This window comes from Dama dama, chromosome 11 (genome assembly GCF_033118175.1).
Source record: "Dama dama isolate Ldn47 chromosome 11, ASM3311817v1, whole genome shotgun sequence".
NCBI classification, from domain to species: domain Eukaryota; kingdom Metazoa; phylum Chordata; class Mammalia; order Artiodactyla; family Cervidae; genus Dama; species Dama dama.
In genome coordinates, this window is record NC_083691.1 from 61,270,509 (window position 1) to 61,294,628 (window position 24,120).

The window sequence follows — 24,120 nt, forward strand, 5'->3', positions numbered from 1 at the left end:
CTTCTGATTGTATTGTTTTCTTTTAGAAGTGCTCTCATTTGGGAAACCAGATCTGAACACGTCCAAAAAGTAACATTAAAACAATGAATTTTCTGATAGTAGGTTCTTTTGTTGCTGTTGTTCAGTCGCTAAGTCGTGTCCGACTCTTTGTGACCCCATGGACTGCAGCCCTGGGTTCTTGACACTGGTTTATTTGGAAGATATTTAATTATGTAGACTGTTGGAGGTGATGAAAATATCTTGCATTGTATTCTTGCAAGATTCAATTGTTCAGCTGTTCTGAGCTTTGGGTTAATCCTTCTAAGCTCACCATCCTTGGTGGGAATCACTTTTAGGCTAAAATGTACTCTTACAAAAGAGTTATCTGATCAAAGCCTTACTGGTTCTGGGGGAAACTAATAGAATTTGAATGGTTATGTTGGTTTTATTTATGTGGTGATAGGATTTATTCACTTAATTCACTCAAAAACTATTTGTTGAGAAGCTACTGTGTGCTAAGTATTGTATTTGGACATCTGGACATTTCTAATGTGGTCCACTGAACTGCCCACCATCTATGGGTCTTTGATGTCAATGTTAGGGAGCTAAATTGGGTATTCTAGTGTTCCAGCCAGAACACCTTGCTGTCTTCACAGGAGCCTCTTACTTAACGTGGTGAGACTTACCACCAGCCTCAACACATTGTTAACTCGCACACAGCAACCCAGTCTAGAGGTAAGTGTAGGTTTATTTAGAGCAGATCCAGCTTTTTACTTCCTACTTTGCGCCCTTCCTTCTTTCCTTCCTTCTTTCCTTCCTTCTTTCTTTTCCTGGGGTGGTCCCGGGAGGTGAGGGGCGCAGGGTGGGGGTGGACAGAGCCATCCAGGTATGTGAAGTAGTCTGCCAGTCAGCTAAATGCTTTCATCCCATTTTTACTGCCCCCTGATGGAGGAGTTAACTAGGGAAAACAACCCTCACCCTCATCTCCAACCCCTACCATCTCTACTATCTCAGCTAAATGTCCAGGGAGCCTCTGGAGAAATGCCATACTGTTTCCCCAAGAGCCTCCCAGGGGAAGTCTGTCCCTTTGCAGGTGTAGACACTGCCCTCCAGGGGCCTCCTTAGGTCCCAGACTCTGAATCATGCTGGGAACAGAGAAGGAAGAAATGTTACAGTGGGTGGGGGCTGAGGGAGGCTTGGAAGAAGAGGTGACTGTGGCTCTAATGCTCACCTTTTAGTTTGGAGCGCCCACACAAAGCCCACCCCCTTCCTCAAGCACAACCTCTTTTCCTTTCTAACATTAATTTTACCTTTGTCTTAACACCCTAGCACTCCCACTCTTAGAACCCCAAAACCTATGCCAAGTGATGCATCCAAACCTAAGTTTTATTTTTTATTGAGATGACTGTCCATTCTCTATTTTCTGAACTTCCATTAGGAAGAAAGCAAAAACAAAACCAAAAACAAACCAGAAGTAAAACGCAAGGTGGGAGCGATTATATTAACCATTCATTCATTTATCTTTAAGTCTGTAAAGGTGTTCCCTGCTAAAGGCAGACAGTGACTATTTTATTTCAATCTTGTAGTTTCTAGCGAGACAGACCTTTTAACCCTTAGTTCTCCAGCTCAACCTGAGTCCCCCACACCAGGCGATCCTCCGCACGAGGGCTGGGACTGTTTTAAGCCTCCCTCTTGGAGCTGTTTGTTGACCACATTCACGTTCAGAGCCCTGGAGCTAAAAGCACTTTACACCATAAAATAAAAGCACTGTCTTTTTTTCTAAAAGGTTACGTCTGGAGGCCACGCGGCTCATACTTCATACCGAAAACTACTGAAAGGACTATGAAATCCTCTATGATTTACACTCTCTCACTGCATTAGGGTATAGATCTACTCGACTCTAAAAATACGGTGGGTTTCTAACCGACGTGAATATATGTGCATTATTTCAGAAAGTCTGTTAGAAAACTTGTCAACACATTATAAAGCATAAACCAGGACTTGGCTATTAAGTACGGAGATCAGAGGCAGAATATATACTGCAGGAAGTCCTGGGGAGTCTCCTCCGCGGGCAAGATAGAGAGGGGGAGGAGGAGAGGGGAGGGGTAGCCTGTTGGCCTGGAGTTTACATGCAGTGTTGTCACCGAAGGTTTGGGATAGAGCCCACCGAGCGTAATTAGCCCTTCCGTGGAACCAGCAAAGGTTCTACAGCTCCACATGAAGTTAACTGAAACGCCAGAAAATAATTTTAACGTTGTCATAATTTATTACTTTCTAAAAGCTACTTTTGGAAAGTAAATATACTGACTGTGTATCCAAGTGTGAGCGTTTAAAGTGACCTTTCACCCCTCTACAAACCCACCTGCATCATTAATCAATACTTACGTAATATTTTCAAAGCTCTTAAAACAACACGTTTTTATTTCTTTAAACACACTGACACACCTTCCCCCTCCCCCACTTTTGGGCGCTTTAGCGAGCATCCTGCAGCAATGAGGGAGGGGGCGTCACTCGTAGAGGCAAGCAGGAGGGACCGGAGTGGGGGTCCGCGACCAGGAGGGAATCGAATGCCAACACTGAGCCCTGGTTTTCTGGACTGGGTGAAATCAGGCTGGGGGAGGGGCGGGAGTGGAGGGTAGTTCCTATTTCACTCTGGGCATTTTATGATGGTGAAATTAAATATATGTTAATGGTGGAAACGTCGCTACTTACCTCTCCACGGGCACCCAGGGAAGGCAGCTGCAAAATTGGGTTTTAAAGGTATGTTTTAAGATGTGGTTTCGGAAGGAACCCCCTGGAATCTGAAACAAGTGCAATAACATAGCAGACCTACTTGTAACTAAGTGCTTAATTTCCTATGATTTTTTTAAAAAGAAAATCAATAAAATGTTGCCAGTTATTTATTGGAAATAACCACAGATAGCGGCCCTGATAGGGTGCCGGTTTTAGAGAGCATACAATTGTGTAATGAATTGTAATTCAGAAGACTGTTAAATGTGAACCACAGAACCTTTCAGAGGTAATAAAGTCATTACTTTTTACACTACAGCCAACCCTGAAAAGCTTTATACACACCATTATATATAAATCATACATATATTTCCACAACACACATTTGCTCATTTATATACCTTCTCTATATATGGACTTTTATGGATGGATGGGAAAAATATTTAAATTTGAAAAGCTCGGTTCCGGAAAGAATCGGACTCACTATTGTTACCTGAAGGGGCTTTTATTTTTTTTTTTATTTTTCAAAGGCCTTCCAGTTGTACTTTTTTCTTCCCTCTCCTCACCTTCCCTCCAAACATTCTCCTCCACGTCCGGCTCCCCCCACCCCTCCCCTGCAATGATATTCTTTTGGTCGCTCTAAGGCTAGTTGAACAAGATTAAAAAAAAAAAAAAGACAGTAGTGGAAAAGAGATGCTGACCTGCTCTGAAGAACTCGTGAAAAGGGGGAAATGGTATAACGCACACGCTACAGAGCTTTACTGCAAGTGAATCTTCCTGCTTCTTAAACAGGATTTGAGTCCCCCCCCCCCCCCCCCCCAACAAACTGGAGGGAAACAATAACAGCAAACCACATTTACACAAACTCGGTCCAGCCCACATTTCTCCCACTGTTGAGCATCAAAACCTCCTTTTCTTCCTCAGAGGGGCCCGAAGCTTCGCCGAGCAAGGCAAACCAGTTATTTTCTAATGGGTTTGAAACTTTACTAAGACAACACAGGAATAAACAGCCGCTGGCCGGCGCGGCTGGGAGATGGGTGCGCTCCTGCGAGCCGGGGGCCCTCGCTTAAGACAATAAAGCACCCCGCCCAGGAGGTGCATTTACGAAAGCGACGTCCCTCAGACTAAGGAGGGGGAAGAGAAGACACGAGGGTTCGTGGAGCCGCTTGGAGGAGAGGGAAAGAAGGCTCCTCGCTTTGCAGACCCACACTTGTACACGTCCACCTGCAGCTCGCAGTCTCGCGGGCCGCGGCCACCCGTACCCCCCGCTGCACCCTCCGCGCCTCCCTTGGACCTGAGTCCATTTTCTTCTCCCCCCTGCCCTTCCAGATTTGGAATCGCTGCGCGGTCTCTCGGCGGCGGCGTCGGCTGAGGCTACAGGGTGGCGCAGGCAGGCGGGGAGACTGGGAGGCGGGAGGCGCCGGGGGACTTTGCAGGCACGTTTCTGAATAAACTTTCCAATCGCAGGGGGTGCTGTTGCTGTACATTTTACGTAAAACAAAGTATCCCACGCCAGAGTGAAGCCCGCTTTTTGACAGCAGCAGCGCGCGCGCGCGCGCGTGTGTGTGTGCATTAAAGAGACAGGGGTTTATTTCCAACAGGTCTTCCCTAATTTCCCGGGAACGTCTGCAGAAAGGCCAGACCTGGGCTGCGGGCTCCGGCGGGTGCGGCTCCGCCCGGGGCGCCCAGGGAGCGTGGCGCTGACCCGGGGCGGTCACCCCACCACTGTGGCCTCCCCGCTGCTCCCGCGAGCCAGTCGCTCTTTCTTCATTCCCCATTTTCTTTCCCTGGGTAACAGCACTGGACTAGTTGTGCTCTTCCCGTAAGAAACATTTTCTTGCCGTTCCTCGGTGCTTTAGCAGTAGCTCTGGAGTGGGAGGGGGTGTGTCTTTCTCTGGGACCCAGCTTAGGGACCTCCCGCGGCGCCGGGAGCCCGTTCCCAGGGACTGGCACTCCCCGGGCTTTGTCCTCTGGCCGGCGGCGGCCCCGTGAGGTGGACGCCTCTGCGCCTCCCTCGCCCTGGGTCCGGGCACTCCACTCCTGGGGCCGGAACGTGCCCTGAGTCCCCCTGCCTGTTCTTTCTTCCTCCGCGACCGTTGAGAGCCTGACTCCTTGCTCCCAGTGGCATTCAGACCCGATCGTTTGGGCGTTCAGATCCCCGGCCCCCCAGCTCGGCCTGGGGGGCGCCCTCCCCGCCAGCCGGCCCGGGGCCTGCACCTCCTCTCTCGCCCTTGCCCTCTTCTCTCTCTCTCTCCTGACCGCCCCGGCTCCCGGAGGCCCCCGCGCTGCCTTTCCGGACCCGCAAGCCTCCAAACTTGAGCTGGACTCTGCTTGGCCGGGCGCTCCTTCCCGCCTCCCCTCGCCCGCGGCGTAGCTGTAACTTGGAGGCTCAGCTCCCAACTTCGGGTGATTTTTCTTGGCTATCCTCTCCTCGAGCAAAGTTTCCCGAGCGCAGCCGCGGGCTCTGGGCTTTCGGCCCCCGGCGTCCGCACACGAGGCGCGAGCTCCGCGGCGGCGGCGAAGGGAAGTGGGTGTGCGCACGCAGGAGGGTGTCCGGGCGCAACTCTACCTGGCTTCCCTCCGCCCGCGCTTCCCCGGCCCCTGCAGCCTCCAGACACTCTTGGTTTTTTTTTTTTTTTTTTTGTAATTTAAAATAATCTTTCATTTTAGGGTCCGCGTGCCGGGGTTGGGGGGAGCAGGGCGCACGTCTGGCTCTCCCCCTCCCCCGCCGCCCCTTCCCTCTCTCCCCGCCAAGCCGCTGCCTCGGCACTCGCTGCGGCCACTGGTGAGCCCGAGGCCCCAGCGCCCCCTCCCCTCCGCCCGCCCCTCCCACGGGGGCCGCGTCTGGCGTCTGCGGAGCCCCCAGCCCGGCACCTCCCCCGCCCCGCACTGGCCATTGGCTTGTCCTGGTCTCTTTTTCATGTCCAGCCCCTGATGTGTGTCCATTGGTGTGAGCTTCCCCTTCCCTCCTCCCCTTCTCTCCTGCTCGCCCTGCCCATGTTTTGTGTGTCTCTGTCCATCCAGACTCCTGACGTTCAAGTTCGCAGGGACGTCACGTCCGCACTTGAACTTGCAGCTCAGGGGGGCTTTTGCCATTTTTTTCATCTCTCTCTCTCTCTCTCCCCCTCTATCTCTCCTCTCTCTCTCTCTCTCTTTTTTTTTTTTTTTTGGTTAAAAAAAAAAAAAGCCATGACGGCTCTCCCACAATTCATCTTCCCTGCGCCATCTTTGTATTATTTCTAATTTATTTTGGATGTCAAAAGGCACTGATGAAGATATTTTCTCTGGAGTCTCCTTCTTTCTAACCCGGCTCTCCCGATGTGAACCGAGCCGTCGTCCGCCCGCCGCCGCCGCCGCCGCCTCCCGCCCGCCCCGCAGCCCACCATGTCTCGCCGCAAGCAAGGCAAACCCCAGCACTTAAGCAAACGGGAATTCTCGCGTAAGTAACCCAATAATAGTAATAATAATTATTAATAATCACGAGAGCGCGCAGGACGAGAAGCAAGAGAAAGGGGGAGAGAGGGGTGTGTGCATGCATTAAAAAAATTTTTTTTTCCACGAGAAAAACCTCCGAGAGTCGGGATAAAAGAGATTAAAGGGGGGGGGGGGCAACCTCATCCCATCCCGAATCGTAGCCGTATGTACACTTTTGGGATAGCACGAATCTTTTAATTTTATTTAATTTTTACAAAAATTTGACTCCTCCTCTTTCCTGCTTTCCTCTGCTTCATTTCGCTTTTCGGAAAGGAATGCAATGATTTCGCCTCCAGTTTTGCAAAATAATGAACAATGCTGTGGATGCTAACAACTCTCCTGCAAACCTAAGGGAGGGAACTGGAGGGGAAAAGGGGGTTACTTCCACTTACCGTAGGAAGAAAAACGGGGGGTGGGGAGCCCAAGTTAAAAAAAAAAAAAAAAAAAAAAACAATTCCCGGGGAGAAAAGAGGTGAGACTGGCCCTTGGACACCAGCGCGCTCACGGTCAAGTGTGCACTGGGAGGAAAGTAGTCATCTCCACAATAGTGAGAAAGTGGGATTGTGGGAGGGGGCCCCGGACGCTCTTGAGTCCGCCGAGTCTGGAGAGGGGCCGCTGCGGCCGGGAGAGCTTGGGCGGCCGGGAAGGACCGGAGCCGCGGCCGGCGCTGCAGCCTTTTGTTCCGGCCCGAGGTGGGTGTTTGCCCCGTTGCCTTTTGTGCCGGCTCCTCGCGCTTGCCCTCCCGCGCCGCCGCCGCCGCCGCCGCCGAAGGGCAGGAGCGAGGGCCGGGGGCCAGTCGAAGAGGGAGGGAGGGCGCTGTGGCTGCTGCCGCCCGGGTTGCCGCTGCCCGCCCCTCCCGGCCGAACCTCAGCGGCGGCGAAAATAGGTGAAAAATAAAATACATAAAATAAAACAAGGCAACGTTTTCTTTTTGCCCCCAGACAGACGGCAAACGCTCCGCCAGCCGTTTTCAGCAACGCTCTCCTCTTTGACTCCCCCTCCGCCACCACCGCCCCCACCCCCCGCTACAAAAATCTCACAATCTCTAATAGAGGGGAAAAATACAATTGCCCCCTTCACCAAAACCTCTTTAGTTGCAAACTTAGAGCGCCGGCGGCACAGAGAGGGAGCGAGGAACTCCCTCCTCTTACTATTTTTTGGAAGATTTTCAAAAAAAGTGGAAGTGGATTTTGATTGGGAAAAATCTCGTGTCTGAATGTTTACAAGCACCGCGTGTGCGGGAGCCTCCTGCCAACAAACAGACAGAGGACCGAGCGCGGCGCGGCAGGCCGGGAGCGGGCGGCGGCTGCGGCCGGGCCTCGCCGGGGCCTCGCCCGGCCTCGCCGCGCCCCCGCCCCGCCCGGGATCGCCCACCCGGCGCCCGCCGCCCGCCCGCTGGCCCAGCGGCAGGCGGTGCAGCGACTCAGCGCCAGAGGGTCCAGGGTCCTCTCTGGCCCCCTAGTACAATGCTCAGACCTCCTCTTGGCCAGCCCCACTGCGAAATCGGCTGGGGAGAAACTCGTCTTTGCAAAGCATTTTTATTTTGCAAAGCAACCCTAAAAGCGAGTCCGGTCCGTCCCCTACCCGCGACGCCTCTTGCCCCCAGCTCGGGGCGGCGGGGAGATCACCACGTGCCTTCCCTGCCCCCCTTCCACAGGGACAAGCCTATAGCCCCCAGCTCCCGAGCTCGGCCAAGCGGGGTGGGGGTGGGGGGTGAGGGGTGAGGGGTGGGTGGTAGGCTGTAGGGGAGTAGTTGCTTTTGGGGAGTATTCGGCTCCGGGACTCCACGCATCCCTCCCTTGAATTCCTGCTCTCTACCTCGGGCCTGGCTCGGTCTGGGGGCCCTTCTGAGTCTGTATAAGGGAGGTGGGGTGGTTAAGTGGGTGGCTGTCTCCAGGCTAACAGAATGCGCCTGGAAAGGCAGGCGGTGGGCGCTTAGGAAAGTTTGGCTGCAAGGGAAAGAAAGGCATGAGAGAGCCCACTTCCCTCCCCCATCTCATATATGACCCTTATTTTAATTTTTGCTGCAATTTTAAAGGACCACCCCATATCCAGTTCTGTATTTCTTAAAGGTGTGTGCGTGGGGTGCGCATAGGGAATTGAAATTTTCACTGGGCCCTGGAACTTGTCACACACTTCGAAAGCTCCCCCGCCCGGGCACGTTGCGGGGCCCTCCCTCTCCCCACCCCCGCGCATCCCTCCCTCACCGCTCTCCCCCGCCCCCACTCCCCCGGCCGCGCCGGATGCGGAGCAGACGCGGCGCGCGGCGGTGTGAAGTTACAGCCCGGCCAGGTACCGGCGGGAAGGAAGGGCAGTGTTCGCAGCACTCGGGAAAGCCGGGCCCTTCTTCGGAAGGATGCACTGGGGGCTCAAAGGACGGACTGTGGCTTGCAGTCCAGGCTGCTCCCCCGTCCCCCACTCTCTCGGGGCCCATCCCGAGACTCCAGGCTGGGTGGGTTAGCCCCTTGGAATCCCCGAGTCTCAGGGCGGGTTTTGGGTTAAGGGGCCAGTTTAAAGTGGGTGCGGTGGTCGCTCCTTTCTAATTTTCTGGGTGCGCAGAGGGGGCGGGAGCCATTCTCGTCTTCAGGACCCCTTTCCCTCCCCCCTGCCCCCATCCCCCGCTTCTAGGGCTGAATGAGCCGTTCGGTCGCTAGGAGGCAGAACAAGATCAAGAAAGCTCAGCGAACTTGAACCTGTACCAGGGCCTCCCCCACCCCCCTCTGCATTTCTCGACCCGGAGGGAAGAGCTTTGCGAGGATGGGGGTGGGGGAAACGGACGGTTAGGCAGAATTCCCTTTCTCTCCCCCCCACCCCATCACCCCTTCTGTCTTTGTTCTTCGTTTTGACTTTAAAAATGCTTCTGGCCAGGGCTGCGGAGAAGCGCCCGGGCGCGCGGCCGACTCCCCAGTGCACCGGGAGTGGTGCAGTTTTCGTTCTTTCGGGCAGGCGTTTTTGGTTGGGAGGAAAGGGGAGTGCGCGCTCTACGGCTTTGGGGCAAGGCCGAAGGCGGGATCCGGCAAGTTTGCACTTAGTCTCCAGGTTCACTTCTCCCAGCCCCTCATCCCCGTGCAAAGCGCGGACCGAGGCAGCCGCGGCAGGCTTGCCGGGCGCCTCTGCAGCCCGACCCCCCCCCCCCCCTCCCCGCCTCCCAGCTCCCCCGCCTCCTGCAGCTCTCGCCTCCGAGCCCGAAATCACAACAATAGTAATAGTTATCATCATAATGATGCGGGCAAACGGCGTCATTAATAATGAATAACCGCAGCCGCCGCCGCGCAGTGCACACCGGTGCCGGGGATTGCGGGAGAAACGTATTTGCAGAGATCCCTCAAAGTAAAAAGTGTGAGCCTGTGGACACAGAATGAGTTTCAGGACCCGCGCCTGAGGTGTGTGTGCGGTGATCCCCAGACAGCGCCAGGTTAACCTGCCGAGTTTTCCAAGCCTCACTTCCCGTGTCTCCACCTGGTGGGCCTGGGGAACCGTCGTCACCCCGCGGCCGGGCAGGACGGGCGTGGAGGCAGCAGTCGGGGCCAGGGGCTGCCCGCCGCCTCCCGCCCCCAGCCCCCGACTCCCGGCTCCGGGCCCCGCGGCCGTCGCTGCACGTGTTCGCAGCGAGCGCGGCCGGAGCTTGCGGACCGCACGCTACTCGCTTTGTGCCCGAGTCCCGGCGCCCAACTTCACTTTCCGCGCAGCCCACCCCCGCCGGGCCCCCTGCCCCGGCCCTGTCGCCCCTGCCTTCGCTTTTGGTTTTTTGCTTTTTCTCTCCGCATTTCAGTCTCGATGTGCTTCCTTACTCCGTTAAGACAATCAAAGGGAAGGACTTGGAAAGCAAACTTGAAGACAGAGCGCCTTTCCCCCTCCCCCTCCCCAGCAGCCCTTGTTTTCCTTGCTCCTTCCCTACATTTCTTATGAGGCTTTTTTTTTTTTTTTAATTTATTCCTTTGCAACTGCTGAGAGAGGAAAGAGATCCCAGTTCAGCGGCTGGGGCATTGAGACGTTTCAGTCAGTCTTGCTGTTTGAACGCAGAAGCATTTTATTTTGTATTTCTTTTTCCCCTTGTAGAGAATTCGCGGCTAATTATTATGATTATTTGCCCACTCCCTTCCACTTCAGTCCTGGACTCCCTGCTTTGTAGCCAGCGCTTAGGCCGGAGCTTAGAAACGCCGGTTTTGTGGGGGTGAAGGAGGATGGAATTGAATTGAGGGAGGGGGTAAAATGGCTGAGGTTAGGAATGTTTTTAGGGAAAGGGGAATTTGCATTAAAATACAGAGAAATTATCAGAGCTCAGAAAGGAAATGTTGATTGCCACTGAGAAAAGATGTCAATGCAAATCAGTAGATTACACCAAGAGAATTGTATTTTCATATTTTCTTTGTGCCCCACTTCGTCTGATTTTTAATAATGTAGCAGCAACGATAAGAACACATTTTGGTATTTCTCTGTACATCATCAGCCAAATGTTTAGCAGAGAGCCTGATGTTAAAGGTATTTCATACATTAGGATATAATTCTTGTTAATTAGCAATAATTTACGTTAAGAGCATAGAAAATGTTGAGGTTATAGGTTTTATATCTGTACATTTGATCATCTTGTTATTTTCAAGAACTTTGCCTCCTATAAAATTAATTAGGTGAAATGTGGAGGTGTAATCAGCAACCTCTGAATTACCACTTCATTTCCTGGTTTTGATTGTAAATCAGTTCAGTCACTACATTTAGAAGACTTTAACCAAGTCTGTTTTGTACCGCGTTACCTTTAACTATTTGATACCTAGGAGAATATCTTCTTTTGCTCCCAAATAATATTTCCATTTTCAGAAATGTGTCAGGGCTTGGGGATAAAGAACAAATCCTAACGATGGAGTTAAAAAAAATTTTTTTTTTTTTGGCCAAGGTTCTATGTACTACTAACTTTTAAAAAATGAGGTATTTCCCCTCAGTCTTTCTTCAGTCTGTAAACCTCTGAACTTGTAGTTAATGCTGAACAACAACCAAAAAAGCCACTTTTGTTAATGTGTACTTAAAATCCTTAATTCAAATAGGAGGAATCTTGGTGAATAACTTCCTTATTCATTTCCTCCCTTGTCACAATGAAAGCAAGCAGGGGAAAGATGACATAGACGCATAATGCAAAAGCACTTCTGTTTGTCTCCTTTTATTTGGAAAGTATGCATGTGTATCTATCTTTCGGTCAGTATGTTGGGCAAAGAATTCTAAGTGCTTACTTTTCTGTCTTTATTAGTAGGACTATAACCTTCATATTCCTGTGGTGACCTTATGTTAAATTAGGAGGAGTACCAGAGGCTAGAAATTATGACATGTCCTAGTTGAGCACAGGTGCAGCTAGACAGGGCTCTCTCAATATTATTTCACCCAGCACATCTGGGAGTTACTCCAGATCTTCCCCCTCAGTATTCAGCCTGGGTAGGGTTGAAATAAATTTAACCTGAGTTCACTGGATTTTTGCACTTTATCAAAATCTGTTCCAATATTCTACACTCAAATTAAAATCTATTTTTTGATTCTCTGTGGCTTTAAGTTCATTAAATGTGAAATTGGCAGCTTGCTAAAGAAGGTCAGACTGATTAACTGTTTAAGACTTGTACATTTTCTGCTTCAGTTTTATTAACTGGCAGCATCCTAGATGTATTTTGTGTTTTGTAAATTTTTTTTTTTGGTGATGGAGTAAGCGTAAGGTTTCAGGAGCAGAGACTTACTCTCATTTCCCCTTTGGAAGTTTAAAAAATGATAGAAGCTGTTCAAATACATGCTTGAGTATTTTGGTGCAAAGTTTTTGTTTTTTTTTTTTTTTTTAAAGAAACAGGAATGAAAGACATATCTACCTTGTTGTACCATCCACTGATGATCATGTGTGCAGAAATAGTCCCATAATAAAGCATTTTGGAGCTCATTCAGAAAATTAGTCAACTTTCACAACATTAGGCAAAGTATTTCAAGTCTTAAGAAAGGACTTCTTAGCCTTGATCTGAAATGTGGCATTTGCTTGACCATTCTGATTTTTATGTGATGGGGGCCACCAAGTGCAAACATGTTTAGAATATTTTAGGCATTCCTTTCTTCAGAATGAAAAAATGACTAATTGGCTTATTTTCCTAAGTACTCAAAAGTATCCCATTTAGCTAATGTGTCTGAGAAGAATTGCCAGTGAATTTGGTATTTGTTTGATTTTGTGGCACTGCTGAGAGTGAGATCAGAAAGGTTTTTGGCAGTGTGGGTTATACTGCGTTATGATTATTTAGATTCGTTTCACAGGTGAATGCAGTCTTTTTCTTATTACAGCAGTGTAAATATGGCACGTTTTCTGTGTGATGTAGTAGCTTTCTAATTTAGGAAGCCATGTCTCTGTATATTTTGAGTGTATATGTTCACACACAAAGAGGGTGTGTGTGTGTGTTTATTCACCTCTCCTTTTATTCTTGGGCACAATAGACAACTTACTGTGCAGGAGAAAAGAAAGAAATTTGGTTTCAATCCATGTTTTTGCCAGTTCTTTGGGGGTGGTTATTATTGAAGCTTACGTTATGTTTCTGTGCTAACTATTTATTTAAATAACAGTCACATTCTTTCTAAACTCACAAACTGGACACTGGTGTGTGTGTGTGTGTGTGTGTGTGTGTGTGTGTGTGTGTTATGTATATATGTGTGTGTAGTAGTAATCCATGGAAGTATGCAAGTCAGGCAGTTTTCTTTATATGATGGTTTGCCTCTATGATAAATTTGCTTTCTTGTTGTCAGTTTCCACACCCGTGTATGTTTCAGGTGCTCACATGTTTTTCTGAGAATTAAATGGAGGAGCCTAGAAACCCTTTACATAATGTGCTGGGGTGGGATGGGGTTGAGAATGTATTTCCCCCTTTCCTCTCCTTTCTGGCCCTCTAATAATTGTGCTTTTGTTTCTTCAACCACAGCCGAGCCTCTTGAAGCCATTCTTACAGATGATGAACCGGACCACGGACCTTTGGGAGCCCCAGAAGGGGACCACGACCTCCTCACGTGTGGGCAGTGCCAGATGAACTTCCCGTTGGGGGACATTCTCATTTTTATCGAGCACAAACGGAAACAATGCAATGGCAGCCTCTGCTTAGAAAAAGCTGTGGATAAGCCACCTTCCCCTTCACCAATCGAGATGAAAAAAGCATCCAATCCCGTGGAGGTTGGCATCCAGGTCACGCCAGAGGATGACGATTGTTTATCAACGTCATCTAGAGGAATTTGCCCCAAACAGGAACACATAGCAGGTAAATGAGAAGCAAGGAGAAAAGCTGTTTGCATGTTTTCTTTTCATTTTCAGAGGCACTGTAGCCACGCATAAGGAGTGGTGAAGTGCTTTCTGTGTTTCTCCATGTGACTGTCCATGACAGCCCTGTAACGTTAAAGTAATCATTCCTATGGCTTATGTCCAGAACACACAAAAATAAATATTTTCCACTTCACTTGAGTCAGATGTAGGCAGGATAGGTTACACACACCTGATATCCTCTCTTTGCATCTACTGATTCTGAATTTCTTTCCTTTCCTCTCCCCTTCTCATTTTGAATTGTCGAGCCTTACTACACCTAGCCCAGTTTCCAAGGCCCATCTCCAGCCCTGGTGATAAGTCAGAGGCAGAGGGGCTGTATGGGCGTTTGTAGTTCGGCCAGTAACATGTTTGGGTCAGAATACCCGATCAGGCCTCCCTAGGGGTGCAGTTTGTTCTCGAGGCTTCCGTGACGTTGGGTGGGCTGGAGGGGCATTTTGGAGGGACTGGAAAGAGTTAACTGAGCTTCGGGGCTAGCCTTGGATCCATATTGGCTGTCAGCCCGTATGGGGCTGTAATTAAACACAGCCCCGTGGTGGGATGACACCGTGACCTTGACTTTAAGATGCCATTTTCGACTGGCCAGGCCAGAGTAGAGAGGGCAGTTGCTGAAGCGCACAGACATGCTTACTCGAAAAGTTTAAGGGCATGTTGGAAATTTCAAAAGGTTGGTTTGACAGGAACGGCTGCTCCCTGCAGCCTGCCTCCTCAGCTAAATGATAAATGCTTCTTTGTGCTCTCCCTTGTCTCTGATGTGGTTTTGACAGATGTATCTTGATTTTGTTTGTGGTTTACACAACCACATGTCACCCTTACAAATGTCCAGTCCAGACTTCACTGTTTCTGCTGTAACACAATGTTAAAATTCTCTTGGAAAAATACATACACACATTCAACAGCCCTGCTTCCTCTGGTTAATTTTAGCAGAAAGGTAACTAGAGGTATGGGTTTCTCAGCAGTACAAGGGAAAGGAATTAACCTCTAACAGAGGGACTTAAATCCCTACTCTGAATGATAATCAACAACATTGTATAGTGACCCTTAAAACATTTAAAAAAATGAAACAACAGTGATTTAATGTACAAGATGAAGTGAATGCGGATTCTGTAGTGACAAAACCGGCATGTCCAAATCACTTTCCTCTATTTCCCTTGCCCCTGCCCCCTAAAAGCAGAAGGTTTGTTTAGATTTAGGAAGGGTAGTGCATAGAATCAGTTGATGCCCTGGAACTTGTCCCTCCAACTGAGTTTGACCAGAGAGTTGAACTGTAGTGGGTCAGTGGTCCAGAGGGGATTAAATGTTGTATCATTTCTCCTCCTGCCTCTGGAATTTGCTCATTAAAATCAAATGTGGCATTTTCTTTCTTTTTTAACGCTTCCTGCAATAGCACCCAGATACTTTACCTTTAGTAAAAGGAGAAAGCTGCTGCCAGGGAAGCTGCGTTTACAAACTGTTTTCTTGAATCCATCCCATGTAGCTTATATGCCATGCAGGTTACAATTTGATCTGTCCCCCCAGCCCCCCAGTAGGATATGGTGGTGACCATTTCCATGTGCTGTCTTGTGACTGGAAGGAAAATGAACAGAAGTGTAAGGCATGATTAATGAAGCTAGAGCAAGCGGAAGGAGATTTGGTCTTCGGAGATCCAAAGCCTTTCTAAATCGCCAAATATGGAGTAACACTTGCGTGATGTAACATCGTATTTACATATCGAGCCGCTCGTTTAAAAAGACAAAACACAGTGTCTGTCAAGCAAGAATTAAAACCACACTTCTTACTGAGGTCCCAAGTAGGTTATTCAGTCTCCGATTAACCAGCTTGAAAATTCTGTGCCTCTGTACTTAGAGGAGAAATCTAAAAGCTGGTGGGGGGAGGCCCTATAGTGAAGGCTTTCCACTGTCACAGTTGTAAATCTACATAGGGAAAGAAGAGATTTTCCTGAACTCTCTGATTGTCATAAAGATTTTTTTTTTTAAAGGAGTAGTACTGTAAGAGAGCTCAAAGAAGGACCCCCTCCACGTAAAAAAGCACATTTAAGATATGTTTTATAGGGCTAATGCTAAGCAATTTCGCTGAGATGAAAAGCTACCTAAGCTATCTAAGATATTCAATGGGTGCACCAGTGCTGCGACCCAGGTGAGGTAAACCTTTCATGCACGAATAATTACAAAGTCTTGATTCCTTTCATTGTGTTTAATCACCTGTTCCCACCCTGGAATTGGCTGAACATAAATAGCGTGGTCACATCTCAAGGCGAGATGTCAGTAACTAGAATCACGACTTCTCATAATTCACGGTAATGAATTAAGAGTTTCCTATGGTGAAATTAACATTCTGCCATTGCACGTAAATTAAGATGCCCTGGCTCTCAGGTGCTTCTGAAGTGAAGTTCTGGAAGACGGCTGTGTACTCGCAGCCCATTTCTCTCAAGCACATCTTCACGGTTCCAAGTCTGCTTTTCTTTTTATGGTGAGGAAGAAAACAATAAGAGTAATCATTCAGTAGATATTTGAATTGTGTCACACACAAAAAAGAGAAGCAATGCTTTGTATTAGGAAAGAGATATATTGATGAATCTCTAGAAGAATATATTTGGCAACTGTATGAAAGGTAGTTATTTAAATGTGCTGTGCAGGAAAGGCTTTATTAAAGTGGTGTAAGTTGGATACGAGCTTACAGTGTGTTCTCTGCCGTCTTATAGGCAGGAAGCTGGAATCAAACAGCGACAGATCTTCTTCCTGAGATAAATAAAGCTTAGAATTTGGGCTTTCACACAGGAGGCTGAGTGGAGTTCTTTAAATCTTCAGTAAGATGCCATGCGTTTGGCTGTACATAGGCCTCTCAAAGCTGAGTATTTTTTAGTGAGGATAATTCTTACCAGGTTGAATGTACACATATATGTTGTTCAGGTTGTTTTTTTTCATTTTATTCAAATATTCAAAATATTGTAGGATTACGATCCACTGAGACCCCTGAAGTCGTGTTGGTTTAACTGGCAACCAGCAGGTTGTAATCTGCAAGGCCCAGTTCTTCAGTGCGTGTGTCAAATATCCACGATTGGGTATCAGCAGTCTTTGACTGGCAGTCAGGGCTTTTAATTGGGGTTTTGTTTTGTTTCCTAGTCTCATGTGTTATGAGGGGGGCAAGTATTCATTGAAGATTAGTGACTGTGGAACTGCTGTTCCCTTATAGAAAAGGCCAAAAAATATTATCCCACAGTGTCAGCTTTGAGGTTTTGGCTTATGGCACATAGAAATCTTTAAATTAGGATTGAGCTGTCATAAAATTAGCTTTTTGAGAGAGTGGCAGAAAATATGATGAGTCCTGTGAACTGTCAAGCAGTCTGTTGCTGTCTAACATTTTTTCTCTTTAAAATCAAGAACGTAGGCATTGATATCAGGGTATTTAAAAATTATTTGCCTGGAAAATACACCTCATACCTAGGTAATAATATGTAAGGCAGAAGCTCTGTGGAAGAAAAAGTACCAATTTAATCCAGAAATATATAAGCATGTTACTTAAAGGTAAATCAAGTATAACATACTCATGCTTTTTAGAATTTAAAAACTCAACTTGCCTTTTCTTTTTGTACCCATTTGAATTCTTTCCTATCTCAGACTGAACTGGAGGATGTACTTTATGATATAATTGTAAAGAAGGCTATAAATTATAGTATCCTATTATAACCTATTTTTCATTTCTCTTTATTTGTGTGATTCTGAATAAAAATCACTGACTTCTGAAGTGAATTTTTAGTGTGACAGCTACAAAAAATGACAAGCAAACAAAAAAATCCCCAGTATACTGGTGAACATTTTATTTAACCTTCACACCCAGAGAATAAAGAATATTGTTTCTTAATAAATACCTAGGATTTTCACTGGGAGCCCGTGTTTGCGAGGCCATTACCCAAAGCCTCATGTTCATGAGACTGGGAGTCCTATATACAAGATGTATTTGTAAATAAGACAGAGAAAGGTTGTGAACTGGCAGCTTGGATGTTTTGTCAAAGTACAATGTCAGAGAAACTCTTTCTAAGACAAATTGTAAATAGAACTGTCACAGCGATTGCATGATTGAGCCGCAGAAGTGTCTTACAATTGTTGGCATTGTCAGAGGACTTTTGAAAGCTTAATTAAACACAGTGGCCCGCATGGCTGCTAAATTTACTTGGGCAAGCCAAAAAGAAAAAAAATCTAAAATGTGGAAGATCCCAAAGATCCCAAAGTTCTTGTGACGTTACCCTTTTGGTGACACAGAAAAGATGCATTGTGCGTTTTCCTAGTTGTCTTTTATAAATACTAGTTTTGAGAACAGGGCCACGTGATATGAAGATCGTCCTGTGTGTGATGTGGAGATTGTGTTAGTTTTTCTGTCTCCTGCTGTTACAGACAGTTAATGTAAAAATGGCCTTTTATTGGAAACACAAATATGTATTCACTTCAAGAACAGGAGCAGGGGGGAGGTTTCCCTCCCATTCTCCGTGTTTATTCTGTGAAGGCTTAAAAAAAAAACAGTGCTGTAATTTCTCAAATCACCCCATTCCTAGTTTTGTTGCAAGTTGTGCCTTTTACTTTTAAAGGATCTGAAATCTATTTTGCACACCTTCCTCCTGGTGTATGTTGCATTTAATTGTGGAGCTGCCCATGGGTTGGAAAATGCAACTGGGTATAGACACGTGCAGGTAGAGTTAGAACAGAGTTAGAACAGCAAACCTCAGGGAAGAGGTGAGTTGGATGCATATTAATGGCACATTGTACAATCCTGGAAAATCATTATTTTCACACTGCTGTCTCAGTTTGGCTAATGTGGGGGACTGAATTGGAATATATAACAGATGTGGAAAACCTAAGCAGGCATTTTTCAGAATTTTGTGATTTCTTAGCGAAAGTGTTTCAAAAAGAAGACTAGGTGAGTGGTGGCCTTGCATACTACTCAGTGAGAAAGGAAGAAAGTTTTGGCTTTCGTTTGGGAGAAAATGTGAAATTTAACTGAAGTAGCACAGTTAGGGTGATGCACCAAGATTGCATCATTCGTTGTTAATTTAATCTACTCTGGTTGGTCTGTTCACACCCTTTATTGCACAAAGAAATCATTTGACAAAATTTACCCCAAGCCCAAGTCTGTTTTTACATACAGTAGTACCAGCTTTGTGCAATAAAAGGCACTTAGCATCAAATCGGACCCAGCCTGGCACCTTGCCACTTTTTTAGCAAGAGATTTAATCACCAAGGATCTTTAGTACCTTTCTGCTTGTTCAGATTTCATTTGGGTCATGGTTATGTCAGCAGTGTTATTATTACAAGGATTTAAAAAAAAAATTTAAACTTAGGGTCCATTTTTAACACTATCTCAAATCAAGCAGGTTTTTATTTTATGTGTCAATTTGGAATACATTAATAAATTCATAAAGTATATTCAGACTATATAATTTAATGGATAATGACTAGTATTTTCATTTGTAATGCCAATGGGAAATTGGCCATTGTCTCTCTCCCCTCTCTGTTCTCTCCTCCTACCCAGGTAAATAAGAGTTCTTAAAATGCTTTTCCCCTTTCCTTCCAGGGGATAGAACTCTGGCCAATATCAGTAAATTTACCTTTGTAATTTGTCGTGTAGGTTTTACAAAAATGACCTAATTAATTTGAGCATGGACCATATTACTGCTACTAGAGTCATTTTGTGTCACAAACTTAATTTCTAGGAAATGTAACCTGGCGAATAAGAATGCTTTAGCTCTCCACATGTGCTCCTAGGAACCAAAGGCAGATTTAAAATAATAATAATAAAAAAATGCCAGCATTATGAAAGCCAGTATGCTTGATGCCAAACTCAATTTGAAGCCAGTAAACATCAGACTGGATTTCTAATCAGTTTTAGAATGTAACGTATTCCATATTGGGTTCACTGGAATTTGTCTCTCTGCTTTTTACTGGCCAGCTGTACTCCCTATGCATTTTTAAAACATTTCAGCAATGGCTTTTGCTGTTCTTAGCAGGGTTAGTAACTTAGGGTCTGTTTCTGAGCTCATTCGTCATTCTGCGATGGCATCGAGTTAGGTTGGCAAGGGAAGGATTTGAGGCTTGGGGGGTGGTGAGGTCACTTCTGACCCCAGCAGGGAATAGGTGAGCTTCATTTGCCTTTACAATAGGCGCACAGCTACTGCACCTTGGAAGATCTCTCAGGTGCCGCTCAGATGGGCGCATGTAAATGCCCTGTCAGTTGCGGAGCTGGAATATTAATGCTTCTTCCACCAGCGCACCATAATAAAGCTGTACACAGCAAGCTTAATATGCAGCCAGTCTGGGGAATTGTGTAAACTTAGATAGCCCAGTGTGAAAGACAGCGATGTAAAAATGCTGGCTCTGCCACAGTTTCCATTCTTGTTCTCCTTTGATCTAGAGCAAAATGAAAACATCATCCTTGCCTCCTCTTGGAGTTGTCTCCCCGACTCTGCCACCTCCCAATCCCCCACCCGAATTTCTTTGCATGTGCTGGTATGGAGAAAAGCGACATAATTTGTTTCATATGGTTAATTACAGGCGTTTGAATATTTAAAATTTTAAATAGCCACAGTTCCAGCTTTTCCTGTTAAAAGTATGTGATTTGAACAAAGGGAGTACAGTGTAAATATTTGTGGTGATTTGCAACACCCCTCTTTCCCCATTAAACACACGCACACACACGCACACATGCACACGTGCTTATACATTCAGTTTAAATCTAGCTCTGACTTAAAGGACTTCTGTACTTTCATTTGTACTTTTTTTTTTTTTAAACCAACTCTCAACTGGAACTCCATTAAAATATTTTACCATTATTTTTAAGTCCACTGTTGCTTGAGGTTTTAAAGAGGATTTTTATAATGTGTTCATTTAACAGAATCAACAGCTGTCAGAGCCAGTTGTGGGAAATCCACAAAACGTACAAAGAAAAATACACACGTTTCCTGAAACAAAACACTTGGAAAAATAAGCTGCCAAGAACTGGAGAATGAGGAGTTTGCAGACAGGGCACCAGAGTGTTTCATCTCTCCATTCACCTTGGAGACTGATGTGAGCCGGTCTGATGCAATGCCGCTGGAAGGCTTACCTGCACAGGTTACTGCTCTGAGCTAGAGCCCTGCTAGGGGCTAGGCCAGGCCACGGCTCGCTCGCTCTCTGCCTTCCTTTTTTCTTTTTGATCTCTTTAGATGGATAAAAGAGCAAGTTCTTGCAGCTCTAGATAACAAATTATAGCCACTAAAGTTGAGATGATCAGGTTTAAACTTCCTGTAAAAGAGGCGAGAAGGCGGTGTGCACACCCTTTTCCACTTTTCCAGATGGGGCTGGCAGCGTGTTTATTCCCAGTGGGGACCTGGAGCAGGCCTATTGATGAAGGGGATACCCGGGGACCTGTGGTCACTCACAATGAGTTTCTGTTTGTATCTTCGCTGTTGTTAGCATGGGTGATGAACAATTACACCTACAATTTGATCTCAGTTTTAGATAGAGGTGAATCCACTGGTTAAAAACTCCCATTAAAATGAAGAATGGAATTATTGTGAAATCTGCAGAGGTGCTTTCAGAAAGCACACAGGTGCTATGGTGTTCCTCCCCTTCTCTGCTTTCTAGTTTATTTTGGAACTTTCTTTAAAAAAATGCGGAAACTTCCTGCTAAGCATTGGGGCATTTACATTTATATTCATCAGTTGTTCATTTTCTTGATATGTAATGATGCGTAAAGAAGTGCGGAAAAAAAAATCACATCTGTCAGTTTTTAGGAAAATAAAGTATAGCTTGGATTCCTGCCTTAGCTGGAGCATGAGGCACTATGTGCCATATCTGCTTTTTAGGTTTTAAATATGGAGTTTCTCTTTGGGTCACAAAAAATATCTGAAGCATTTCCTTCTACTGACTCAGGGGATACCATGATGTCATGATTTATTTACATTTAGGGGCAACTTGCAATAAGCCATTTACTGCCCATTTTGCCCCCACCCCTATCTTTGAGTTCATAGTTAAAACAATGCCTTAACCAGTGTTAAGTTTTAAATCTCATGAGTTTTTCTCTCCTACTCAATCCCATCCTAAGATTTAAAAAAATTATTCTTTTACATTTAAAAGTGAACATTGGCTACTGAAGAGTGATTTAAAGGCTGAGAAAAATTTTAATAATAAATCTTAACCTTCTCATGTTATGTTTTTGTTATGTTAAGGAGAAAAAATCAATAAGGAAAAATTTAATTCTGATAAAGATACTCTTGGATCTTTGAAAACAACTGCTGTCCTTTTAACTAAAACATTTGAGCAGCTTCAAAGACTATGTATTTCTTCTGATCTTGGAGTTGTGTGACTGGTAGCAAGAAAGAAAAAAAAATCTTATTCTACATACAAGTGGATTGCTTAACAAGTCTGCACAGACACGTACTTGTTTGTACAATAGAGATAAAAATTCCTGTATAAAAATAATTCAGCTGCTGACAGCAGGCATTGTTGTTGGACCTGTCTTTTGTGCTTGTCCCAGCTCCAGGCCCCTCCCCCACTATCTGCTTGGGGCAGCTTGCTGCCTGCAGACTCCTGACCAGAAGTTAATTGCTATATATTAAATATATAGGTATTGTATCCAAAGAGGAATATCTCAGGCCTTCCTATATGCATTCCACTCTGCTTTCTGATGGGATTGTGGCACTACCAGCAGGGGGGTGGCGGGCAAACACTCTAATAGGGAAAATGACTTGAAGGCAGTTAGGGGAAATTTGGCCTTCAACTCCCATTTGCTCTGCAGTGTAGCATCGGTTTCTAAACTTTTGTTTTTAATCTAATTCTGATTTACTCTGTCACATCCCATATCAACCCTCATTGAACTCTACTCATGTAGAGTAACATTAGTGTCAAACAGAATTGGTCAGGACTGCAGACCTGTGGTTCATACAGATGGTCGTGAATGCAGGTCCGTGAAGCTCTTGCCTCCTATTCTTTCTAATAAATGTTAAAATGTGGCGTGTTCCTGAGCAGGGCCCTGGATTAGAGAGTCGAGGAAATCGGAGATAGTGCCTGAGGTTTTCTCCCTTCTCTCTCCACCTCTTTTCCCACTTCCTTGACATAACCTACATTCCAGGTAAGATCAACTTCAGGAAAGCATCTGCGGCTGGGGGTTGGGGGTGGGGAGGGGGAGAAGGGTGGCAGAGAGAAGCCACTGGAATATTTTCAGTAGGGGTTCAAAGACAATCACCAAAGCAGAGAGCCCTTTGGGTCTAGCTTTGGAGCAGTAAGCACAGGCACGTGGTCCTTTCAAAGCTGTTATTCCCAGTCTTACTTGTCCACCAGCTGAGGGAGGATTCTCAGACTTCTGTGCTTTTCACCTGGATGGAGTGTTTGGGATGGCAGTGGGGGAGGCCTGCAGTGCGAATTCTGTCGCTAGAATTTCTTAAATGTCATGAGGTTAGTTAGAGTGGGAGTCAGCATTCAAGGTGTGAGTTAGATTCTTTTGCGCACTGGTAATTGGGAAGCTTGAAAGTCCAAATTCCCACGATGCTCTCTAATAACTGGGGTGGGGTGGTGGTGGGTGGATACCCTAACTTTCTGAATGTCAGCCGATGTCAGCCTGGCCTGTTCCTCTTGGATTAAATGCTGCCATTGCGAGATGGGGCGGGGGGGGAACCCCCAGGAAGATAAATACCCAACGACAAGATTTTCACTCCTCAGAAGTAAACCAGATCACGCTCCTCTCTGCCTCTACCCTCTCCTTCCGTGCTCTGTTCCCTTTGGAAGCAGAAACTTCTAAAATGAATGCCACTCCAAGCCGATGAAAAAGCTGTTTTTATACCATAGTGGATGTTTACACAGGAGACTCAACTTGAGGGGAAAAAGGCTTTTTTGGGAGGGTGGTGGGACTCCCGTTAATCTGTTTTGTTGGAGGACTGTGCAGTATTGCCTATGAGCAACTCTGGGCTGTTTTTGATAAATTACCATGTTTAGAGATAGGTTTGGCTCTTAAGGGCTTAGTTTTATGAACAAAGTCCGTAACGATGTTTGCAGCCTCCGTTTGTCTCTTAGCCCCTTGGCTTCACTTCTAGCTCAATGTTTAGTTTAAGCTCAGTCTGGAAGATATAACAATTTTGCATTAAAAAAATGAGGAAATCATAGGAAGAAAAACCCTTTGCTTTTTGGATGAATCTTACTGATAATTTGCTAAAGCTCATTTGAATTTTAAGCACTTCTTTAATCTTCAAAGGCTAAATTGCTTTATGAATATGCATGGTGTGGGCAGACTTCAGTTCATTACCTAGTTGTAAATTCTAATGACCATTAGGTCCTTCCAGTAATTGCGAATTGTTTTGCATTTTTGATTGGCCTATTAACATGTACATTCGGTGCACATCAGGCTGGCCTGTCAGCCTGCTGAAGGAGAAAAAAAAGGTGAAAATTGTTTATAGCACCAAGATTCTTAGATTTTCAATCTTGCAAAATTGATGATGTAAAAAAATTAAAGCCGTGTTTTTTCTTCTCAAGATTGAAAGTTCACCAAGAGATTTGACATATTTAATTTACATGATGACTTTGCACTCCTTCATTAATGCAATTTGCATATGAAGCTGTTGTTAATCACTTTTGATCATGTTTTGTGTATTAGCTGCCTCA

The 24,120-nt window shown here is 46.1% G+C and overlaps 1 protein-coding gene across 10 annotated transcripts in view; it reads left to right on the plus strand.

Annotated features, from left to right (window-relative positions):
• Window positions 1–5,644: 5,644 nt before the first annotated feature.
• The window catches only part of BCL11A (BCL11 transcription factor A), a 99,089-nt gene continuing 80,613 nt past the window's right edge, over window positions 5,645–24,120 (plus strand). The window contains exons 1-2 of one of the 10 annotated variants that reach the window (XM_061155392.1): window positions 5,645–6,148; window positions 13,110–13,439. In XM_061155392.1, the coding sequence (XP_061011375.1) occupies window positions 6,094–6,148; window positions 13,110–13,439 (385 nt within the window). In that variant the 5' untranslated portion in view covers window positions 5,645–6,093. Of the gene's footprint in view, window positions 6,149–8,426; window positions 8,476–10,596; window positions 10,666–13,109; window positions 13,440–24,120 lie in introns of those variants that run through there. The other 9 variants (XM_061155393.1, XM_061155395.1, XM_061155388.1 and 6 more) reach the window with 9 other exon arrangements.